The sequence below is a fragment of the Notolepis coatsorum genome, assembly GCF_963971535.1.
Source record: "Notolepis coatsorum genome assembly, chromosome: 17".
Lineage (NCBI taxonomy): Eukaryota > Metazoa > Chordata > Actinopteri > Aulopiformes > Paralepididae > Notolepis > Notolepis coatsorum.
Genome location: NC_140181.1, coordinates 51,768,403 through 51,790,595, shown reverse-complemented (window position 1 = coordinate 51,790,595; position 22,193 = coordinate 51,768,403). Strand labels below are relative to the sequence as shown.

The window sequence follows — 22,193 nt, the reverse complement described above, 5'->3', positions numbered from 1 at the left end:
AAGGATTCTCCGGCGCTGCAGCTGGTCCCTAAACTCTACATTCAGCATGAAAGGATTCTCCTGCGCTGCAGCTGGACCTATTCAGCAGCCCTCATGCGATGTAAGCCAGGGGCTCGAATACGCATGTTGTAGGACATTGATGTCAGGAGCTATCTGTAGCTACTGCTGGATGGTGTTGGGACAACGCCTCTGAACTATTTAGTTTACTGGGACATTTCGTAGTGACTAGTGAGCTAACGTGGGCTAACATAAGCTACCTAGCCAACGGAGGTATTATGCACTGGACACTTCCTGGAGCAGTTGTTGATGTCGGGAGCTATCAGTAGCTAGCCGGCTGGATAACGTTACACAATGCCTCATGTATTAACACTTTGATCGCCATGGTTCAAATTCATAATTTACCATCCCTAGCCAGCTCTATTTGTCTATGGAGAAGTTCCCCTTCTTTGCAGGGCTATAACTTTTTAAATTCTATTGCTAAATTGCCATTATTATGGCCCATTCATTGTCCTATATCCATTGTTCAGGGTGTAGCAACGATATACTTTTTCATTCACATATTCATACTAAAATATGGTCTAAAGTATAAGAATGTTTTTATCGTTTTCTGCAGCTTTCTTCAGAACGTGATTTATAGCCCCAAATGCATTATATGCATGATGAAATACAGTTTGAAAGCGATCTGTGCCAGATAATAAATTTCAACTGGAGGTACTTCTAGAAGTTACTACGTATCATCTGATGATGACCGGATGGGCGGGGGGTCGTTTATAATTCCGTGGGCAGCGTTAGATGATTCATCCAGTGTGGGTCATATGATCATCATAGCAGTTTATACGGAACACGTTAGAATATAACGCTGCAACTCACCGTGGCTTCCTCGCGCCGCTGGCAGATGAGCGTGGAACAGAATTGTTTCTATTATGGGATGGAGAAATGCCCGATCCATTTCCAGGTTGTATAATAGTATATACGTCCAAATCATGTTGTTTTTTCGAGTTATTTGCACCGATCGATGTTCACTGTGTCAAGACGGAGTCTCTCTAACGATAGCGAGTGCCCGGACGACATATGGATGAGTACTTCCGGTTCGACGAGTAATTTCCTGTTGGCGATCTGCCGATCGGCCACCAGATGGCGCTCTTGAACCGCTAGAGAGTTGAGTGGAGCTTTGCAGTATATCTCAGGGCCCCGGAGGGGAAATATGATTTCGATCACAGATTTTTGAAATATTGATATCAAAGACGAGTTACGGCGTCTTCGGCAGAATGAGCATGGCTAGGAATGACGTCTAAACACGTCATCGGCGATTAAAGTGTTAAACTAAAAGTGAATAGTTGACTGGGTCATTTTGTAACAGTAGCTAACATTAGCTCACGGAGGTCCCTCTGACTAGACTAACGTCACGGTGACTGTCCGACCGAGGCAATAGCCTCGGTTTACATGCAGCATACAGAAACAGGTGCGGGAGGGGTTGGAGCAGCAGTGCGCGGTGCGCTGCATGTCTGTGCTGAGACAGCGAGTGAGAACTGCGCTCAGAATTGGATCATGATTTTCGGTTTTCACATGACTATTATTGCCTGCTACACGGCAGGCAGACCTCTCAGTGGGAGGCGCCAAACGTAAAAACTGCTCGCCAATGGCGCTTGGCAGGCTCTAGTTTCGCCCCCTGCACACACACGCTCTCTCTCTCTCTTGCTCTCTCTCTCTCTCTTTTTCACTCTCACACACACACACACGCGCACACACACAAAGTGCCAACGCTTGGTTTGCACAAGCTGAACCGATTAACGCGTGGTTTCGTTTTTGCGGTAAACTAAATAAATAAATAACCGAAAATTGGCACCGTTGGATCTCACGTGAATCGATACTCGGTAGTACCGACGTGTTTCGGTAGGTAACTTTAAAAGTACAGAATTCGGTACCCATCCCTAGACAATACCCACAAAAACGATATTTATGTAGGAGTCGCTGTCCACAACGCATCCTGTTCGAGCCTAGTCTCCAGCATTCGTTGCGAGCGCCTTGCCCACTGCGCCACGTAGCCGCCCATGAATGCATTTATTTCTATAGACCAGTGGTGCCCAACCAGTCGGCCATGATCGACCGGTAGATCAATGACATGCAATATAATTGATGCGAGCAATGGGCTGACGTTAGCCGCTAACTAGGCTAAGCTAACTAGCGTTAGCCGCTAACCCTGGAAAACGCTCAAAGCGGACTCCACGACACCAGTTCCATTCGTGAGAAAAGGGGGTGGGTTATATTCATGGCCGCCTAGTTATAGTTGAAAGTGGGGGTGCACATTTTTTTTTTTTTTTTTTTTTTTATTTAATAATTTTTTTTTTTTTTGGCAGGCAAGGGGTGGTTTGGATTTGGACGGCAGATTTCTTTTGAATTTAATGAACCTGTACGTGCAATTTCCTGCAATATAGAGCCTTCAATCTTGACCAATAAAGCTGCTCTTTTCACTATAAAACTCAGTTTATATTGCAGTATGATAGCCAATTACTATAATAATAATATATATATATACTGTATATTGATTTTTCGCTCATTTATTTTTATTAAATCAATCTCCTTTCAAATAGGCCAAGTTTTTAATAAGAAAGAGATATATTTCCATTACCTGTAACTCTTGTGTCTCTTTCTCTCCTTCTCTGCCTCCTCCCTGAGTCTGCAATGCACAGTCATGACATCGATCTCCAAAAAAAAAGTAAAAACCCCTCGTCACTAGAGGCCCACGGGCCGCGGCCGTCGTTAATCCGGCCCTGCTCGTCTGCCATATAGATAGCGAACATATTTTGCAAACGAAGTCATGTCATCCAGCTGACACCATTATCTAGATAATATGACAACGTTAGCTAGCGGCTAACGCCAAAGTTATATTATTATTATTATTTATTAGAGGATTTATTTTACGGTATGACCAGATGGCATTTCGGACCGTGAAACACTTTTATTGTATTGCGTGGTAGAAGTTTTACCACTCAATAGTAAAGACATGTCTAACATAATAGGTTGTTTGAACAACTTACTAGTGGAAAAGCCTGCTGTTGTGCCTAAAGTGTTCACGCTGCCTGGCCACCACCTTATTCACCTGGAGGCTGCAGCGCTGTGCAGAGTGTGTGCCGGGCTCCACTCTGTCTGCTGGGGGGTGGGAGGGACTGGATCAAACCATAATGGGCAGGGGGGTGTCGCAATCTTTGGAAACATAAAAACTTGCTATTAAGTGTCATTGCGTATTATTAATTTGATTGAAATTACGTAGTTATGGTTAGATAGGATTTATATATTGGGGGGGGGCATATCAAAAGTGAGGGAGCAAAGGGACACATTTGCTCCCCCAAGTTCAATACTGGTGGAGCACCTGCTTCCAATGCTCCATTATGTAGGCGTCTATGGTTATATTGACAAGGCTTGACAACAGAGGTTCAAATATAACTTCATATTTATTGGTTATTTGTTTCTTTATATCAGCATCCAGTTTCCACCACCGTATTTTAAACTCTTCCTGTGTTGACGTTAGAGTGTGACATCATCGCCTACGGCAGCTTACACGCTCAAAACGCAAACCGTAAACAAAACCCGGAGCGCACCAAGACTGCAGTGTGTACGCAAACTAGAGGGGGGAGAGGGAGGGGGGAAGTTCGCACCCCAGGTCATCAGAGCCCTGAACAATGAACATTGAGTGCCACAGAACACTGAACTATCCACACACAAGCACACATGAGCACACACACGACATGCACGCTGTGCACGCTCACACACTAGCAGCCACTTTAACACTTTAACATGAGCGGGCACACACTCATGCCGCACACACCCACACTTATTGCCAAAAGGAAAGGCCACTTTAAATGAGTATAGCAACAGTAACAGTGTATTGCACTACCAAAGCTACCTAGCATGTCCTATATGCTCTGTAAATAACTATGTACAGATACCGAGATGTCACACCATGTTACCTGTTACCTGTTATTGCACAATGTTGTTTTTATTGGATTCTATTATATGTTGTACCACTGTATTGCACATCGTTGCGGGCAAGACCACCCGCATTTCATTGTATACTTGTATGCCGTGACAAATAAAACTCTTGACTTGACTTGAGGACAGAGCGGAGCTGATTCGACCCCGAATGGCTAGTGAGAAAGCCCCCTAACTCTTGAGTGAACCCCATGTAATAACCGGATCCATCACTAGCTGGTGTTAATTCGCTGGCCACCGGGTTGAACAAACGATTCCATGACGTTATTATCTGTTATGCAGATAGATAGGACTAGAGTTGTTCCGATACCAGTATCGGAAATGCCGCCGATACTGCCTAAAATGCTGGTATCGGCGAGTATGCCAAAAGTCTAGCCTCCGATACCATATGACGTAATTTATCAACAACACTGCGGTCTGCTGAGTGAGCATTATAAAACAAACGTGTTTTTAATCGACCGTGAATTAAAGTGTCAATGCTGTTTGTCATTTTAACAGCAGATACTTTCTTAAAATTTAAGAATGCCATCGTCCCGAGAGAGGGGTGTTGACGGGGAGCTCTGATGTGTGCTGGTGTTATTTAGCATTAGCTGAAGCGCTAACCGAAAGCTAGTTTTAGCTTTAACGTTACCTTGGCTAAAGTTGGGGCTATTCATAATCCAGCAATAATGGCTGCAGACCTGCAAGCAAAGTACAGCAAGTTGGCACAGGAGTATTCCAAGGTAAATCACTTTATCAGTAACGTTACATTGTTTGTATTTCCATCTAACGTTAGCTAATGCTAACCTAGCTCACGCTAATGTGGCTAACTGATCGACCTCTCGCACACAATTAATGACATGTTGCGGACAACCATATCGGTGACAATGTTTAGCTTTTAGTGCCAAATGATAAGAGTCTGAGGCGGAGTCTCAACAGAGAATGTTGAATATTTATTGTGCATTAAAAATCACAACAGCGCCTCTGCTACAAACTGAAGTTACCGGAGCCTTCTGGAGTGCAACAACGTATAACGTCCGTGCGGAATCAATGCCCCAACAACCATTCTGTGGGTGAACTCATTGAGATAGTTGTCAATTAATGATACTAATACTAATCTATACAATCACCTGTTGTTGAATAAATACCATTACTTTATAGTTATTACTAAAAAACAGTATATATAAAACAGTAGCTGTAAAAAAAATATGTATAATTTTATATAATATGTATTTGTAATTATTTTTTTAATGTGTGCACTGGTATCGAATCAGTATCAGTATCGACCGACACCCAAAGCGTAGGTATTGGAATCGGATCGGGAAGGAAAAAATGGTATCGGAACATCTCTAGATAGGACAGTCAATTAATTCCTAGTTGGTTATTTAACCAAGCGTTTGGTTACCGCGACCAGCAGTTTCAAGAACAACCAGCTGTTTTCAACCAATATTCCTGCTGCAAAGTCATCCTCTTAATGACAACACTGGAATAAAGATAGACATTTAACGTTAGACTAGAGGCTATAAAGAATAGACTACTACAGAAATAAATGCATTTGAAAAGTTTATTTAGGAACCAATTATTTTAACATTAATTATTATTATTAGGGATGCACCGAATATTCGGCCACCGAAAATCATCGGCCGGAAATGGTTAAAAAGGCATTTTTCTGTGCTAAAAGGGTTTTAGCACCGAAAATATATCACAGAATGTCAAAGAACAGGGTTACGTAACGTTCGTAACCTAAAGTGTTGTTGTGATGACGTAATCAAAACGCGGCTACAGACTTTGCGCAGGGTATAACGTGAGCAGCTTGGCAGCTCTTCCTGCGTTCTGCAGCCTGTGATAACTAACTCCTCTTGGGAGTCGCGCTGTTTCTATGTAAACTCCGCGAGCAACGCATCCAATAAATGCGTCTTTAACATGCTTTATATCCTCGCCATTACTATATGCCCATCGCGGTTAAAACCTTTTAAACTAACGTTAGCGTTAAGCTAGCTAACAACGCTTCCGGTCCTCTTTCACTCGTCTCTCGTAAGCTACGTCATCCCCCGCTAAGAGTCACGGGAGATGTAGTAAATACAACAGTCCTTCCATAATTCCATGAATTATGACAGTAGCCACTACAGTAACATCATTAAGTCTGCTATAAGCTATTATCCCTCTCGTGTGTGTGTCTTTATGCAGATCTTTATGCAGTTTTAAAGCACCTTGGCTTTGTTCTGAATGCACTTTGTTGTAGTTATCCTACAGAGAAAAGAAAATGCACTTGACTTTAATGCACATTTTGTTGTATGCAAAGAGAAAATGTTTAAATTGTACAATCTTTCAGCAGTCAGTCTGGAATTAATGTATGCATTCAAAAGTGCTGAATAAATGTTTTATGGGCCCATAATAGTGATTATTAATATTATTTAAGTTAAGTTTTGCCATAATCATGTCTTTTGCCATAATCAGGTAGCTGGCCTCGGTTTTCGGCCAACTGTTTCCTATTTTCGGTATCGGCCAAGAATTTCCCATTCGGTGCATCCCTAATTATTATATATATTTTTAGTTTATGCAGGTTACTGCAGCGATTTGAATGTCTTCGCTAATTTGTGCAGTAAGGAAAAAATCAATAACGCGGCAGCTCTACCTCTTCCCCGGCGTTCCTAGCAAAATTCCAAAAATCAGGTCTCTGTCATCAAGGCCACCTAATCATCCCTTCCCCCCTAATTAGCTGATATCAATCCCCGTCTACAGAGCCGTTCAGCCATTGTGTAGTGTGATGTGTGCCAGGTGCCAGTGTATGGCAGCCATTGAGCCTGCATAGCCCAAGGTTGGGTGCTACCAGTGGTGGTGAAGGAGGCAATATCCACCCTACGTTGTGGGGAGCGCTTTGAGTGTCTAGAAAAGCCCTATATAAATGTAATGATCATTCATTCATTCAAAGTTGGCTTTCAGACTATGCGTCAGGTACACTGCCCCCTGGTGTCCGTGGGTAAATGGGTCATATCAAAGAGGGTGCATAAAGATTTCCAGAGCCATCAGGAGCCTTGGTATCATGCGGACAACACACACAGGCCCACCCGAGTCATTAACACATTCAGCGCCAGACCCGGGATAAGTCGGGTTAACTCGCCATCGCTTGAGTGCCAAACTCGAGAAAAGTCTGGTTTTAATCGTTATTTCTTTTATTCGCTATATCCATTCATAATCCATCCATCCAGCCTGATATCATCATTGGGAATGGCTCTGAGATCGCAAATGGCCAATACCGCCGCCTAACGCCTTGTGGCCGGTATTGCACATCATTGTAAAGCCTCTAGCTTGGGCTGTGCATCGATCTAAGAAGTCCGGTCCAGGTTTTCCTTCTCTGGCATGATGAGTAACGTTTATAACACATGGATTGGGGACACTCGAGTTCACTCGGTTCATGTGTTTGTGGATAACGTTGGACACACGACCGCGATCAATATTTGGAATGGCGATCAGATAATTGGAATATTATTTTTGCAGTACATCATAGACGAGGTAAGGACTATATTATCAATCTTGCGCTGATCCGATGATTTTTCCCCCAGCGATCGCAGCGTGTCTGTAATGTACTGTGTAATGTATGCCGTTGGTGGCGTACAAACAACCCCCCCCCCCACCCTTTCGTGCATGCATGATGAAACATAATACCGATAGAGGCGGCTGGGTGGCGCAGCAGTCTAAGCGCTCGTCACCAACGCGTGGGACACCGGTATCGAATCCGGCTGTCAGCGTTGCCTCCGGCTTGGGCCGGCCGTCATACTGACTCAATTGGCAGAGTCAGCGGGAGGGGAGTCGATGGGTGGTAATCTGGTCATTGTAAACAGCGACTCCTACAGGTCGGTCAGGGCGCCTGCACAGCAAGGACAGGAGATGTCGAGGGTAGTGTGAACCTCCCACACGTTACACCTCGCCAATGAGAGTCCGCGCTGGCAGGTGAAAAGAAGTGGCTGGCTGACTCTGCATGTATCGGAGGGGACATGCGATATTCTTCAACCCTCCCTACGACCGACCAGTGGGGGGCACATACGAGCAACAATCAAGACAGGGGAGGGGGGAATTGGCAAGACTAAATTGGGATGAGAGAAAAACTGAAAAGGAGAAAAAGTGGATACAAAAAAACATAATACCGATAATCTAGCGTTGATTTCAGATTGATTCAATAATCAGGCAAGAAATGGCACGATTTATAAGGAAATGCAGTAAAGCGCTGTTTGCCGGAGTTCCCTGGGATTACACAGGATCACTCTAAAACTATACTCATATTCACCATGGTATAAAACGGAAATGTATGGATGAAAAAAGTATCAGTTTTTTGCATGTTGACCGGAAGAAACTCACTTGACAATCAACGTTGTTATTAGATCCATAGCTATAATATTTAATATAAGTTTAGCACTGCAAACACCAGAACTTATCCCCAATGAACAGAGCGCTGGCACACAACGGCCCAACGCCCATAGCGACCTCTGGTGCTGAACCTGTTAATGGGGCCCTTCACCAAAAAACAATGCAGATTTATTTTGCATAGTCTCACACACATCCAAAAACTCTAAACCGTTTTACACACATTCATTTAGTTTGACAGTTATTGAAGAGTTCATTTGAATAGTTTGAATATGGCCACCAGTGATGTTATCGGAGACATTGAATCCTGTGTTGTGTTAATTACAGCTCAATTAAAGGCCAACCTCCAGGTTAAACCCTACTGATCAATTATGGGTAGTTTACATCATTGGTATATAATTTCATTATTTATTTATTTCCATTTGACACCGGAAATGCCACTCTGAAAGAGTTAAAAAGGTCCATGCACGAATAACATGCACGCGCGAATCAAAAAAGCTTATCAAACGCCGACGTCACAACAGGACACAGGTGCATATTAATGAGCCGAATCTAATATTGCTTTTCCACTAAAATAAAGTACTCAGTTTGTCTCCGTGTGGGGAGGCGGGGCTGCTGGTGATCAGCATGAGAGCTCCAGAAATGTCACGTGAAAAACTGCAGACCACTGATTGGTCAGAAGAGAGACGCGTCACTGTTTGGGGAGTCTGAACGAAAACAGAACGCCGCCATCTTTAATGTCTCGCGTAGGATGTCTTATGTATGTTTGCAGCAAGAAACAAGTGCAATAAAAAAGGATACAGTCACTGTGTATTCTGCCTCATTTATTGATGAAACAAAACCGACATCAACACAATTTGCCACTGAGCGGAGAGTTTAGTCTGACAAAAAGATCGCTGATTAGTTACGCTTGTTGTTGGGGTTAGGGACGTAACGTTAGTTAGCCTAATGCTAACGTTAGCAGATAGACACGAGAGGCTAGGTAACGTTAAAGCTTGTAGAATAGACACAATGAGGTAACGTTAGCGTTAGCATAATAGACACAACGAGAGTCTGGTTAATGTTGTTATTGATTGATTGAATGAAAACTGTGTTTTACTCTGGCTTGCCAAGCTCATCATAGCCCCTTTCGTGACTGATGCACCGAGTGAATCCACAGTCACTTGCTCCTTAATAGGAAACCAACCTAGATTTACCATGAAGGACTGGTTCTGGCCGAACCGTTCGTTATACAAGTATCACAGAGACATTTCAAATGTACTCACAGTTGCACGAGGGTTTCGGACAGAGATACGGGATGGTTTGAAAGCTCTGCGTTGCTAATAAACATTTTAAATATTTTTTATAAACTGCTCAAAACGGCATTATTTCCGGCGTTGGCTGCCTGGTGTGATCACAGCGCATGCGCATCATGCACCCAACGCCGGAAATAATGCTCTGCCTCCTTGCTACTGCCTGTGACTCCCAGAGCACAGGAGTAGGGTCACAGAGCCCCCTGGTGACCAGGGGAGGAAACTAACTTTTTGGCTTACCAGCCAACTGGCGGGTATCTGATTTTTTTTACCAGCCAAATAGATTTTTTACCAGACAAAAAAAATCGCTAATTGTGATAATTACTTCTTTGTACGTCTTCGTCTAAATTGATTTTCAATCATAGTAAATTAATCACACTGTCTCTACTCTTCAAAATATTACATCATTAAATCACATATTAACATGAAAGAGGGAACTATTCTGGACTGGGTTGGGCTGAACTGGGCAGTGAAAGATGCTGGGTTGGGCTGGTCTAGGTTATACTGAATGATGAATTGAAAATGAATTGAAAATGGGGGACCCTGATGTAAACAAGACCAAAGTCTTTCTCTGGTCTGCATCCCCTTAACAATTGCATGTATTGAGCCGTACTGTACTGTACCCATTCTGCAATCTGTTAAATAAAGTTTTCATTCATCACAGCTCAACTACTAGGAATGTGTGTCTGACTCTTAAGTGCAGGAAATATTCATCAGAAAGGGGGGACATGATGGAGGGAATGGAAAGAGCAGGTTTGACAGGAGCAGGGTTGAAGGGATTGATTGATTGAAAAGTTTATTAACAGATTGCAGAATGGGTACAGTACAGTTCAATACATACAATTGTTAAGGGGATGCAGACCAGAGAAAGACTTTCGTCTTGTTTACATCAGGGTCCCCCATTTTCAATTCATCACAACATATTGGAGTGTGGAGGAAGTGGACAAGGCATTAAGCAAACAGGACTGAAATGGGGGACCCTGATGTAAACAAGACTAAAGTCCTTCTCTGGTCTGCATCCCCTTAACAATTGTGTGTATTGAGCTGTACTGTATTGTACCCATTGAGCTGTACTGTATTGTACCCATTCTGCAATCTGTTAATAAAGTTTTCAATCAATCAATCAATCAATCAATACTGGGTTGGGCAGTGAAAGAACCAAGCATTTCACTGTAATGTAATAGCTAAATAAAACAACTTGAACTTGACTTGTTACATTTGCACTCTGGTTGTATGCCAAATGTATTCTGGTTGTACTGTACTTGTGCTGTAAGATGACAATACATTGGAACCGAATCGACAACGCTAGGGGTTCAGCAGGTGTGTTCTGAATGCCAAATATGACAACATCACCGTTGTGAAGGGCATATGGGCGAGTGGTGATATGCTGGGAAACCCGGTAATAATAAAATGTCACTCGGCTGCATTTAAGCAAAGCCGCTCAGTATAGTCGTCCACTATGTTGAACGCGCGTTATGGTAGCTTGTTACATGCTAGGTAGCTAGCCGGCTAATGCTGGTTGACTTGTCATTCTCATCCGACTCGAAGGAGACGCGTTGCGTGCTGTTGTTCGCCCCCATGTCAGACCGCACCGATATCCGAAAGCGACGACTCTACATGCAATTATTTTCATCCACTCATGTGTTTTTGTAAGTTTGTCTACGTTGTCAAGCCGGCTGCCGGTGGCAGGAGTTTGTAGGTCTGCGCGCAGTGGTCTGTCCACTTCCCCTAGATGGGCGGCATCTTCTAGAAAACGAGTGTTCATTGGAGGAGCTTAGAGCGCATCTGTACAACGATGATGTTCATTGGTTATGGTCTGATTATTATGTGGCGCAAATGGGAGGAATCAAGGGGGGAGTCAGAGTTCGGTTTGTGTCAGTGAGCGAATCAGCAGATTGCAGAATAATTTTTTTGTTTTGTTTTGTAATTACTAGTACTCGCCAGACTGGCGAGTGCTCTTCATGAATTACTCGCCAAACGTAAAAAATACTCGCAATTGGCGAGTAAAGTGGCCTAATTTCCTCCCCTGCTGGTGACCAATACCTGTTGTGACGACATTACACGCGCACGTTATGAACCATTGATTAAAATATGCACGTGCGTGGTGATTGTGTTGGGCAGACAAAATGTTTTGATAAAAACGCTAAAACTGGGTCAATTTCAATACTTTTTTTTCCCAATTCTTCATGAAAGTCACTGTTGGCCTAGTCCACATTGTTTATTGAACAAAAATACAACGTGGAGGTTGACCTTTAAATTAAATAGCAGTCCCAATAAGACAAGATATACTGCAATTTTTTCATAATTCCATGGTGCTGTAATTAACACAACACAAGGTTTCAGTGTCCCAGATTACATCACTGGTGGCCATATATAATACAAAATTACTCTCAAATTCTGTCAAACTAAATGAATGTGTGCAAAACTGTTTAGTCATTGAATGTGTATGGGATTATGTGCACTATTATTATTTTGTGAAATGCCCCTTTAAGATCTTACACACTACCTGTACTGTCTAGCCCAAGCTCCCACATAGAATGCTTAAGTCAGATATATTGCCCCTTGCCATCTGAGCTAAATCAGGAGTGTGAATGTTTCCGTAAACACATACCAAAAAAATTCAAAAAAAATTACCAGTTTTGGTGAACTTACTCTGATCTGGTTCTTGAGCTGCTCGGCCTCCTGGCGTAGCTGGTCCAGTTCGCTCATTTTCCTCTAATGGTGCTTCGCTCCGCCGCCTGGACTCTTGCTGATCTGGGGAGACACAAGACAAGAGAGACTTAACACACTGGTCTCATGCTGCTCATCTGGAGACACAAGACGAGAGAGACTTAACACACTGGTCTCATGCTGCTCATTTGGAGAGACACAAGACGAGAGAGACTTAACACACTGGTCTCATGCTGCTCATCTGGAGAGACACAAGACGAGAGAGACTTAACACACTGGTCTCATGCTGCTCATCTGGAGAGACACAAGACGAGAGAGACTTAACACACTGGTCTCATGCTGCTCATTTGGAGAGACACAAGACGAGAGAGACTTAACACGCTGGTCTCATGCTGCTCATCTGGAGACACAAGACGAGAGAGACTTAATAATAAAATAATAATAATAGATTGAATTTTAAGAGAGAAGCGCCTTTACACTGGTCTCATGCTGCTCATCTGGAGAGACACAAGACGAGAGAGACTTAACACACTGGTCTCATGCTGCTCATCTGGAGAGACACAAGACGAGAGAGACTTAACACACTGGTCTCATGCTGCTCATCTGGAGAGACACAAGACGAGAGAGACTTAACACACTGGTCTCATGCTGCTCATCTGGAGAGACACAAGACGAGAGAGACTTAACACACTGGTCTCATGCTGCTCATTTGGAGAGACACAAGACGAGAGAGACTTAACACGCTGGTCTCATGCTGCTCATTTGGACACAAGATGAGATAGACTTAACACTGGTCTCCATGCTGCTCATCTGGAGAGACACAAGAGAGAATTAAAACACACTGGTCTCATGCTGCTCATCTATATCAGGGCTACATGTAGATGTGACCAACAGACCCAAGCAAACTAATGTTAATATATGTATGCAACAACAAATGTGGGGAAAATAAAGATATATGATTGTAAGTTTTATGAATCCTGGTCCTACATATTCCATGCAAGATCTTGGCCAACGGTCATGTATGGATGCAAAGTGCAATAAACTCCATCTCAGGATGGTCCGGTAGCGTGTTGCTTATTAACAGCGGAACAGTGCAAAAATGCTTCCGCATTCGTCACTGCACGCCACTACGGTAATGCGCCTTTCCTTTTCCTTCGCCCAGGTGCGTGCACCGGCGTGCTCGCGAGGTGAGGTGCTCGTGCGCGCATGAGATCCCCGCTTGGTTCGACACATATTAACACGCTTTGGTTCAATTTGGTTAATCACCATGTACACGTGATGGACGCAGCAGGCGATCACTCCTACTGTTATTCAGCTGCGCCGAGGTACATGATTGATTGATTGATTGATTGATTGAGCACTACTGAGCTAACATGAAAGACTGTAGAGGTTGAGTACTTTAATATCTAAAGATGGTAAGTTAGAGTGTTGTGTTCACTCATAGTTAAATACAGTAGAGGTTGAGTACTTCATTATCTAAAGATGGTAAGTTAGAGTGTTGTGTTCACTCATAGTTAAAGACTGTAGAGGTTGAGTACTTTAATATCTAAAGATGGTAAGTTAAGAGTGTTGTGTTCACTCATAGTTAAATACAGTAGAGGTTGAGTACTTCATTATCTAAACATGGTAAGTTAGTTAGAGTGTTGTGTTTAGTCAGACAGTAGACAAGTAGAGGTTGAGTACTTTATTATCTAAACATGGTGAGTTAGAGTGTTGTGTTCATTCATAGTTAAAGACAGCCGAGGTTGAGTAGTTTCTTCTGATATTCCATAGTAAAGTACACGTTAACGTTACAATGTGTTGTGTTCACAACACTGTTTAGTCTGACGACGCGTCGCGAAGTACACGTTAACGTTACAATGTGTTGTGTTCACAACACTGTTTAGTCTGACGACGCGTCGCGATAATATACTATATTCCATAGTAAAGTACACGTTAACGTTACAATGTTGCGTTGTGTTCATTCATAGTTAAAGACAGCCGAGGTTCGCCAACGTTACAATGTTGCGTTGTGTTCACTCATAGTTAGACAGCCGAGGTTCCAAGTGATTCGTTGCAATGTACGCGGAAATGCCATATGCATTTGTCTAAGCGGGGTGAAAAGAAAGGCGCATTACCGTAGTGGCGTGCGGTGACGAAAGCGGAAGCATTTTTGCACTGTTCCGCTGTTAATAAGCAACACGCGGCCCGGTATCCTTCGGATAGAATCTGTGAGGAGCAGACAACCTCCCAAATAACCGCAGAACCCCAACACCTTCAAGAGAACCAGAGAAATGTCCTTGCCAGCCATGAAACAGTTACATAGCAACAGTCTGCAGCTAGTTTAGGCTTACAATTTTGAAAATGATGTAGAATTTTGTTTTATCTCCCCCTCCCAAAGAAAAACCAGCAGCAAACCCTTAGGCAAACATCTGGCGAACACACGTGTTCTGAGGGCTGTTCCTCGACAACCCCGGCAGAAAACCAAATGTACCCCTCCTCTGGCAGGCAGGATGAAGAGTGGCCTGGAGCACGGCTCTGGGGACAGAGAGGAGTTATGTGCTGCGACTGGAGCCAAGGCTGCTCAGGTGACAGACAGGCATGGGATAAGTTCTCAGCGCTCTGGCCTGCGAGCGCCGGGCTCTAAACTCTCCTCCACCAATGTCATCCCTGTAATCCTGGGACACAGTTGATTCAGCGCCTCCAGCCAAATCCGGTTAAGTCTAAACCTGCTGATGATCCTAAAAGCAGTGGCTATCCCGCTGACCCCAATCCTCTGGTCGACGCGCTTAGCACTGACACTTTCACTCCGAAATACAAAAACAAAACAAACAAACAAATAAAAGAAATGCCACGATAATGTGGTGTTGGAGGAAGCTTTGACTTGCCAGCTTCCTGGGTTAGAAGAGTATTTGCCTCTGATGGGAGACTGCTTGCCAGTGATGCAACCACCGTTGAACACTACATCCATCAAGTGTAATATTCAGACCGCCTAGGTGCCGGTACAAATGAGGAACTCATCATCACGAGCCAGCTGATATTGGTTTACAAAATGGCTGTCTATTACAAGGGTCCAGTCTCAGGCCTTTCTATGGGTTAAAAGCAAGCTAGAGAATTCCAGCGACCACATCCGATGAGCTACATCACAGGGATGTACATTCACAGTTTCCTCTCACCACTTCTAACCAATTTCAAGGACCAATTCCAACAATACAATTTCACAAAACTCAACTATTCCAAATCTGCAACAACAAACACAGAATCCCTGTCACCTGATGGTTCGTAGAACCACTAGACCTTACCTCCCTCTTCTCTCTGGGTTTCCAATAGCTGTGGCTCCTCTGTTCTGATGTTTTTAAAAACCACTAGAACCTTACCACTCTTCTTTTCTCTGGGTTTCCAATAGCTCTGTCCCGGGGAGAGGCTAAGACCTTGTGAATGGAGATCTTACCCTTCAAGCACCTGACGCTTCTCACAAGGCTACCCGCCACCTGATTGGTCAGCACGGCTAAACGGTTCTGTATCTAAGCAATGAGACTTAAACCTGTAATCTTGTTGATAAAAATGTCTCATGGTAATATCACAAGCTAATGCTCTGGTAATGACAGCCCTCCGGTGTCAGAGCCACTTCACCTGGCCAGCCAGTGACCTTTTCAACACAAGCGGCGTAGGCAGGTTATCAACATAGTGGATCTGAATACAAGACAGTTTGGCTCACAGGTGATACCAACAGAGGACATGTTAGCAATGAATAATTTTCAAATGTGATGGTCATTGAAGCGAAGGTCAAACCCAACTTTAAAAGAAACCGCTTGAGATTTTGAATTGTAGTCTCACTGTTTTTCTTTACAAAAGACAGTCTGGGTAAAGTGTCTGTACTGGCCTTTCAATTAATCAACAAACCGCTTGTACCAATGGCATAGTTAGCCACAAGCTGGCTTGTTAGCTTCATGCCTGTATTAGCATGCCTTATTTAGAAAGACTGAAGAACAATGTCAAATCTAAATGGGAGAGAAACATATAGATTGCAATTCTAAATATCAACATATTCAGAGAACATGACATGCCAAATATGCCAAAAACGGGGCATGGTGAGTGTGATGTCTTTGTGAGGGGAGGGAGGTGTGATTCAGAGAGAGCGTGTTGAAACCACTGGCAGCCCCACAGATAGAGCTCCTCTACGCTGCAGCCTGTCTGCCTTCTCTCTCTGCCGGCTATTTTTAGAGAGGTGGTGTAGGACGAGGAAGAGGAGGAGGGGGAAAGCAAACTTCACATTTTCCAGCGAGTCCTATATCGGCTCCGACATCTCGAGCACAAAGCAGTGACAAGGAGAGGGAAGTGAAATTCGACTCCACACAACCCCGTGTTTTATAGGCATTTTTTCTTCCTATAAGGCACTGAACAGCCACGCGCCATTACCTCTCAGACAGGCTTCTCTATGTTTCTCTGGACAAAAATAAATGGCTTTCAACATCTTTTTTAGAAGATTATTAGAAAACAGCACCTATTTATTGCCCAAATATCAATGCTCCTGAATTGTAAGCCATTTATTTTGATTGTTAACACATCCTGCACCAAAAACGAGTTTACTCGTTATTGCCCGCCAATCTAATAACGCCAACAACGAGATTACTCGTTTTTATGATCGTTATTTCCTTTATTCGCTATTGGCATTCATAATTCATCCAGGAAGGCTCCGGGAGCCAGCTGGACTCTGTCTGATATTGCAACACCTCAATACCGCCGCATGGTGGATTTCGGGCGAGTTGCACTCCACTCTAAATCGGATGTGGCGCTAGGGGTGGGAATCACCAGTTTCATCACGATACGATACAATATCGATTCTTTGGACAACGATACGATATTTTCCGATATCACAAAGTCTGCCACGATACGATTCGATTCGATTCAGGTGCCTGCGATCGATATGAGATGATATTATATGCCCATTTAACACAATCCGTAACATTTAAAAACAAAAAAAGGCAATGGAAATATCATGACATTTTTATTTTTGAGCTCTTCCAGACATTTAAATGAAAAACAATCTATTGTTTTTAATACAAATAGAACTCCTGTCCGGCAGAGCTATCTTGTTACGTGGATCCAGACAAACACCTTGAGTGCATTGGATCGCTTTCGAGACGCAAGAATCAATATGCTTTCGGCGTTTATTGCGTCGTACAAACGGAAAATGGATGTAGCAGATCGAAATCATATAATTGGAATTCATCTGCCACAGGTAAGAGGAATCTAACGTTAATTCCAGCTCGATTGTGCATTTATTTCATTGCAATCCATCTGATCAACGTATGATGTCGTACTAAAGAAAGTCATTACTGACTATCAAGGAATCATAAACGACCCCCCCTCCCTTTCCTTTACGCATGATGGAGCATAAATGTATAGCGATCATATGCATTTGAATTTTTTAATATAGCGTGTATATAGGAACGAAACGCCAATCGATTATGTATAATATGCGTCAGGGCCTATAACTCGCGTTCTAGGAATTACTGCTCTACACCCTAAAAACATGTATATTCACGACGGTACTACACGACAATGTATGAATGGAAAAATATAATGTTCCCACATCCGGAACGATAGACACCCGATGTTGAATGGGCCATAGTAATGTCGATATAGCTATAATATTTAAAAAGTTATAGCCCTGCAAAGAAGGTGAGCGACTCCATAGGGTTACAGCACTGGCAGAGAGTGGTATAAGATGGGCAAACTGCGTGGCAGACAATGTGTTAAGAGCATTAGCGTATAATCGAAATAAAAACAATGACTGGTCTGCTTCATAATTCTTGAGAAGAAATTACTGACTGCTTGACTCAACATGAATTCACAGGGGGTCCTTTGTGGGGGTGGAGCAATGGTGTTCTGGGGGAGAGCAAGAGAGAGCGCGCTTTACAATTTGTTCCTCACATTTTACCCATTCGCTCACACATTCACACTACCGATTAGGCTTGGGCGGTATAATTTTTTTCACACAGTCATACATACTTGATGACATAATACCCCGGTATACGGTATATGACTTTAATTTTCATCAGCGGGGGGGGGGGGGCAACCCGTGTTACCAAGTAAACAAATCATCGTTAGCTCTCAGAATGGTAGTCAGAAGCCCGCACTGTTAGCGTTAGCATGTAGCCTAGCCATGGCAGACTATTTGATTCCTTAAGGGCTCGAAATTGCCTGGGTTTTGGTCATATGCTCCCGAAATGCTCCCGCTCGGGGGGCGAAATTTAAGCCCGCCACCCACCAGGGGCGCTCAGTTTTTACCTTTGGCGCTTGCCACTGAGAGGTCTGCCCGCCGTGTGGCGTGTAGATGTGTAGTTCATAACGATACTCTTATTTTGAAAATCTGTGCGGGTCTCATTTCCGCCCCAATCGCAGCTAGAGTCATAATATCGATGGCTCCGGCAGTTAGCAACATTAGGTTCGTATGATACTCTTATTTTGAAAAAAAAACGTGGCAACGAGTCATATCCGCCCAGCCCTGCAGCGGGATACTATTGGCTTCTGCTCGTATCAACACAGAGGCAGTCTGCTCTAGTCTAGATCGGACCTCCATGAGCTACCGTTACCGTTTAAACAATGACCCAGTCAACTATTCACTTTTAGTTTAATACATGACGAGGCATTGTCTAACGGTATCTAGCTGGCTAGCTACTGATAGCTGCTGATATCAACAAATGCTCCAGCAATAGTCGACTCGAGTGCATAATACCTCCGTTCCCTCGTTAGCTAGCTCACGTTAGATCTATATATCCCAGTAAACTAAATTGTCTCAACGTTATCTAGCGGGCTAGCAGTAGCTACAGATAGCTCCTGATATCAATGTCTTATAACATTGATTCAATGCGTATTCTAGCTGAGGGCTTGATGAATGTGATTTGACCAAAGAACCGTAACATTATACACCAATAGGGTCCAGCTGCAGCGCCGGAGAATCCTGCATGCTGAATGTAGAGTATAGGGTCTAGCTGCATTGCCGGAGAATCCTTGCTGGAGCTGGAGGCTACTCAAGTATACACACAGTGGAGCTGTTTGCAGATAGCGAGCATTTTGACTTATTGCGTGGTGGCGATGTCTCGCAGATAATACAACTACAAGTATGATTATATAATATATATTTTATTTAAAAAGAAATTTTTTATATAAAATATATATATATTTTTTTTTAATCAAAAAAAATTTGGGAGGTAAGAAATATGCTTGGCGGGTAGATTCTTCCCATCTACCCGCCACTGGCCGGTGAGTCAAAAAGTTAATTTCGCTCCCTGCTCCCGCTGTTTGGCTACTTCTATGTGCAGTGAAAACTACTCGAATGCTTTATAACCTAGTCATTAATTTAGTTCAGGGTAATCTAAGATTAGCCGCAGAGCTAACGCTAGTTAACGTGAGCTAACGCTAGTTAATCAAGCTCACAGAGAGATAAACAGCTGACAGCGGATAGTACAGGACGGTACAAATACAATAAAAAAGAGGGTGGGGGCTGTTGTGTAAACCTTGTACTCTTTAGTTCACATATAATAAGAGACGGATTATTTGCTTGCTCCACTAGTGCACAACAACACAAACTAACTCTTGTTACCAAAACGCTTTACGGTATTTTCACAGCACTGTCGCAACATTACCGGAAAACATGAACACCGTTGTGACCCACTCGCTCCACTAGTGAGGACTGGTCTCGCCCTCTGCTGGCGCATGTGTGCACTACACTCAAAACTCCATTTCACTGTAATAGAAACTGAAGCGCATCTGTGATTTTGACGGTTTTGACGGTATTGATTTTCAATACCGTCGGGATTTCTAAATACCCTGGTATACCGTAATACCGTCATACCGCCCAAGCCTACTACCGATGGCGGAGGCAACCATGCAAGGTGCCAACCTTCACATCGGGAGCAATTAGGGGTGTCTTGTCTTATCGACACGCTGCCCGGGAATCGAACCGGGAACCTCTGGATTACCAGACGCCTGCACTACCTCCTGAGCCACTGTTGCCCCCAAGAGAGAGAGAGAGAGAGAGAGGCTCCACCCCATAACATGGGGGTGGCTGTAGGAGGCGGGCAGGCAGGAAGGCTGGGGAGATGTTCTGGTGCACAGGAGGATCCAGGCGAGGGAGGCGAAGGTGTAGGACAGAGCAGATTAGACTAATGAGAGAACAAGCAGAGGACAACAGGGAGGGGAGCTGCTAATTAACCCCTTTGGTGACGGGGAGAGAGAGAGGTGTGGTAACCTTCACAGCCTTAAGGGCCTGGCAGAGCAGGCCTACACCTTCTCACCTTGCTGGGGGCTTCTTAAGGTAATGGCAGAGAGAGAAGTGGAGGCGCACAACCACCCGTCTTAAACACAAATGGAAAATGGGGCTTTTCACATCTGGTTTCTGAGAAAGCTCTGGCTGCAGAGATCTGTCTTGTAGTGTGAACAGGATATCTGTTGTCAAATATAGCTTTGGTCTGCTCCCTACAGCGTTACTGGGCCAAAGCAATGTTGTACTAGTAGAAATAATCGTACTCGACACAATGGCCTGCTAGTTACATGTGCAAGCGACCATAAAGCAATGAACTGTCCTTTACTGTATAAAGACAATATTTTGTCCCTTTGCATGCAGATATCAATACGCTTTTAACCTATGCACTGACATAAGCACCAACACCAGTTCACCACCTGTGAGATTTATAGATTCACCAACACTGGGCATGATGTAGGGCTGAACGATTAATAGATTTTTAATCGAAATCGCGAATTGAAAGGATGCAATTAAAAATCGCCAGGCCTGCAATAAATTTTTTTTTTTATTTTTTTTTAACCAGGAAGTCCCATTGAGATACAAGATCTTCTTTGCAAGGGAGACCTGGCCAAGATGACAGCAATAACATTTGCAATACATCACACAGCAATAAAATGTGCGATACATCACACAAGAACATAATAAATGTGCATGTATACAATATACAATACATCACATGTAAACACAAAAACACAAAGCAGAATAGTCTACATGATAGTAAAAGTGTATAATACAGGGTAATACAGTAATTTTGCAGTTGGGACAGACTACAGAAAGCAGCAACATTCTTCTTGTAGGAAGTTATGTAATACAGATTTAAATTCACCAAGAGAGACCGGGGTGTCTAAGTGGATAATGGTCCTGTAGCCCATTCCATGCCCAAGGTGCGAAGCTTGAGAAAGCTGTTCCTAGCTAACCCTGCTCAAGACAGAGAAAACATCTGAGCTGAGTAAGGAAAGGGTGGGGGGGAGCGGGGCTCGGGGGGGCATCTCTCTCTCTCTACTGGTTCAATTAATGTAGAAAAGTAAAAAAAAAACGTTGCACTATAAAAACAAACTGGATAGTTGATGATAATAAACATTTAACTTCATTAGCTGAAGTATTCTAAAATCATTTAAGCCATTCTCCTTTTCTGTGTGTGTGTGTGCACGCGTCTCATATCTGGTCTGACACCAGAGGAGTTTGATAGTATTTACTGAGGATTGCCAGATAATGTTGATAATTAAATTAAAAAAAAATTATAATACAAAATAAATATACATGATCATGCAACATAACATTTTTTTATGTGTCAGGAGCAGGGAACAAAATAAGTACCCGCCAATGGCGGGCAGATTTATGGTTTGGCGACTAACAATGAGAGGTCTGCCCGCCACCTGGCGTGTAGTTCATATCGATACTCTTATTTTGAAAATCCTGTGCGGGTCTCATTATACCGCCCAAGCCTTCTGCTACTTAGTTTTGGATAAAGATGCAGTGACTGATGATTTGCTGAGCTTCTCATAATCTGCATGCTGCCTGTACGGTGTAAAGATGGTCAAACAGATTTGTTGTCTATTTCGCTGCAACTAGAACTGGCCTATGACACAGTTTTCAAAGCACCGTCTGTT

General features: G+C 43.4%; 1 protein-coding gene across 3 annotated transcripts in view; it reads right to left on the bottom strand.

The window, feature by feature from the left end:
* The window catches only part of gnb1a (guanine nucleotide binding protein (G protein), beta polypeptide 1a), a 255,500-nt gene that overhangs the window by 77,272 nt on the left and 156,035 nt on the right, over positions 1-22,193 (bottom strand). For all 3 annotated transcript variants that reach the window (XM_084333888.1, XM_084333887.1, XM_084333886.1), the window contains exon 2: positions 12,276-12,377. In XM_084333888.1, coding sequence (XP_084190014.1) covers positions 12,276-12,332 — 57 coding nt within the window. In that variant the 5' untranslated portion in view covers positions 12,333-12,377. The remainder of the gene's footprint in view (positions 1-12,275; positions 12,378-22,193) is intronic.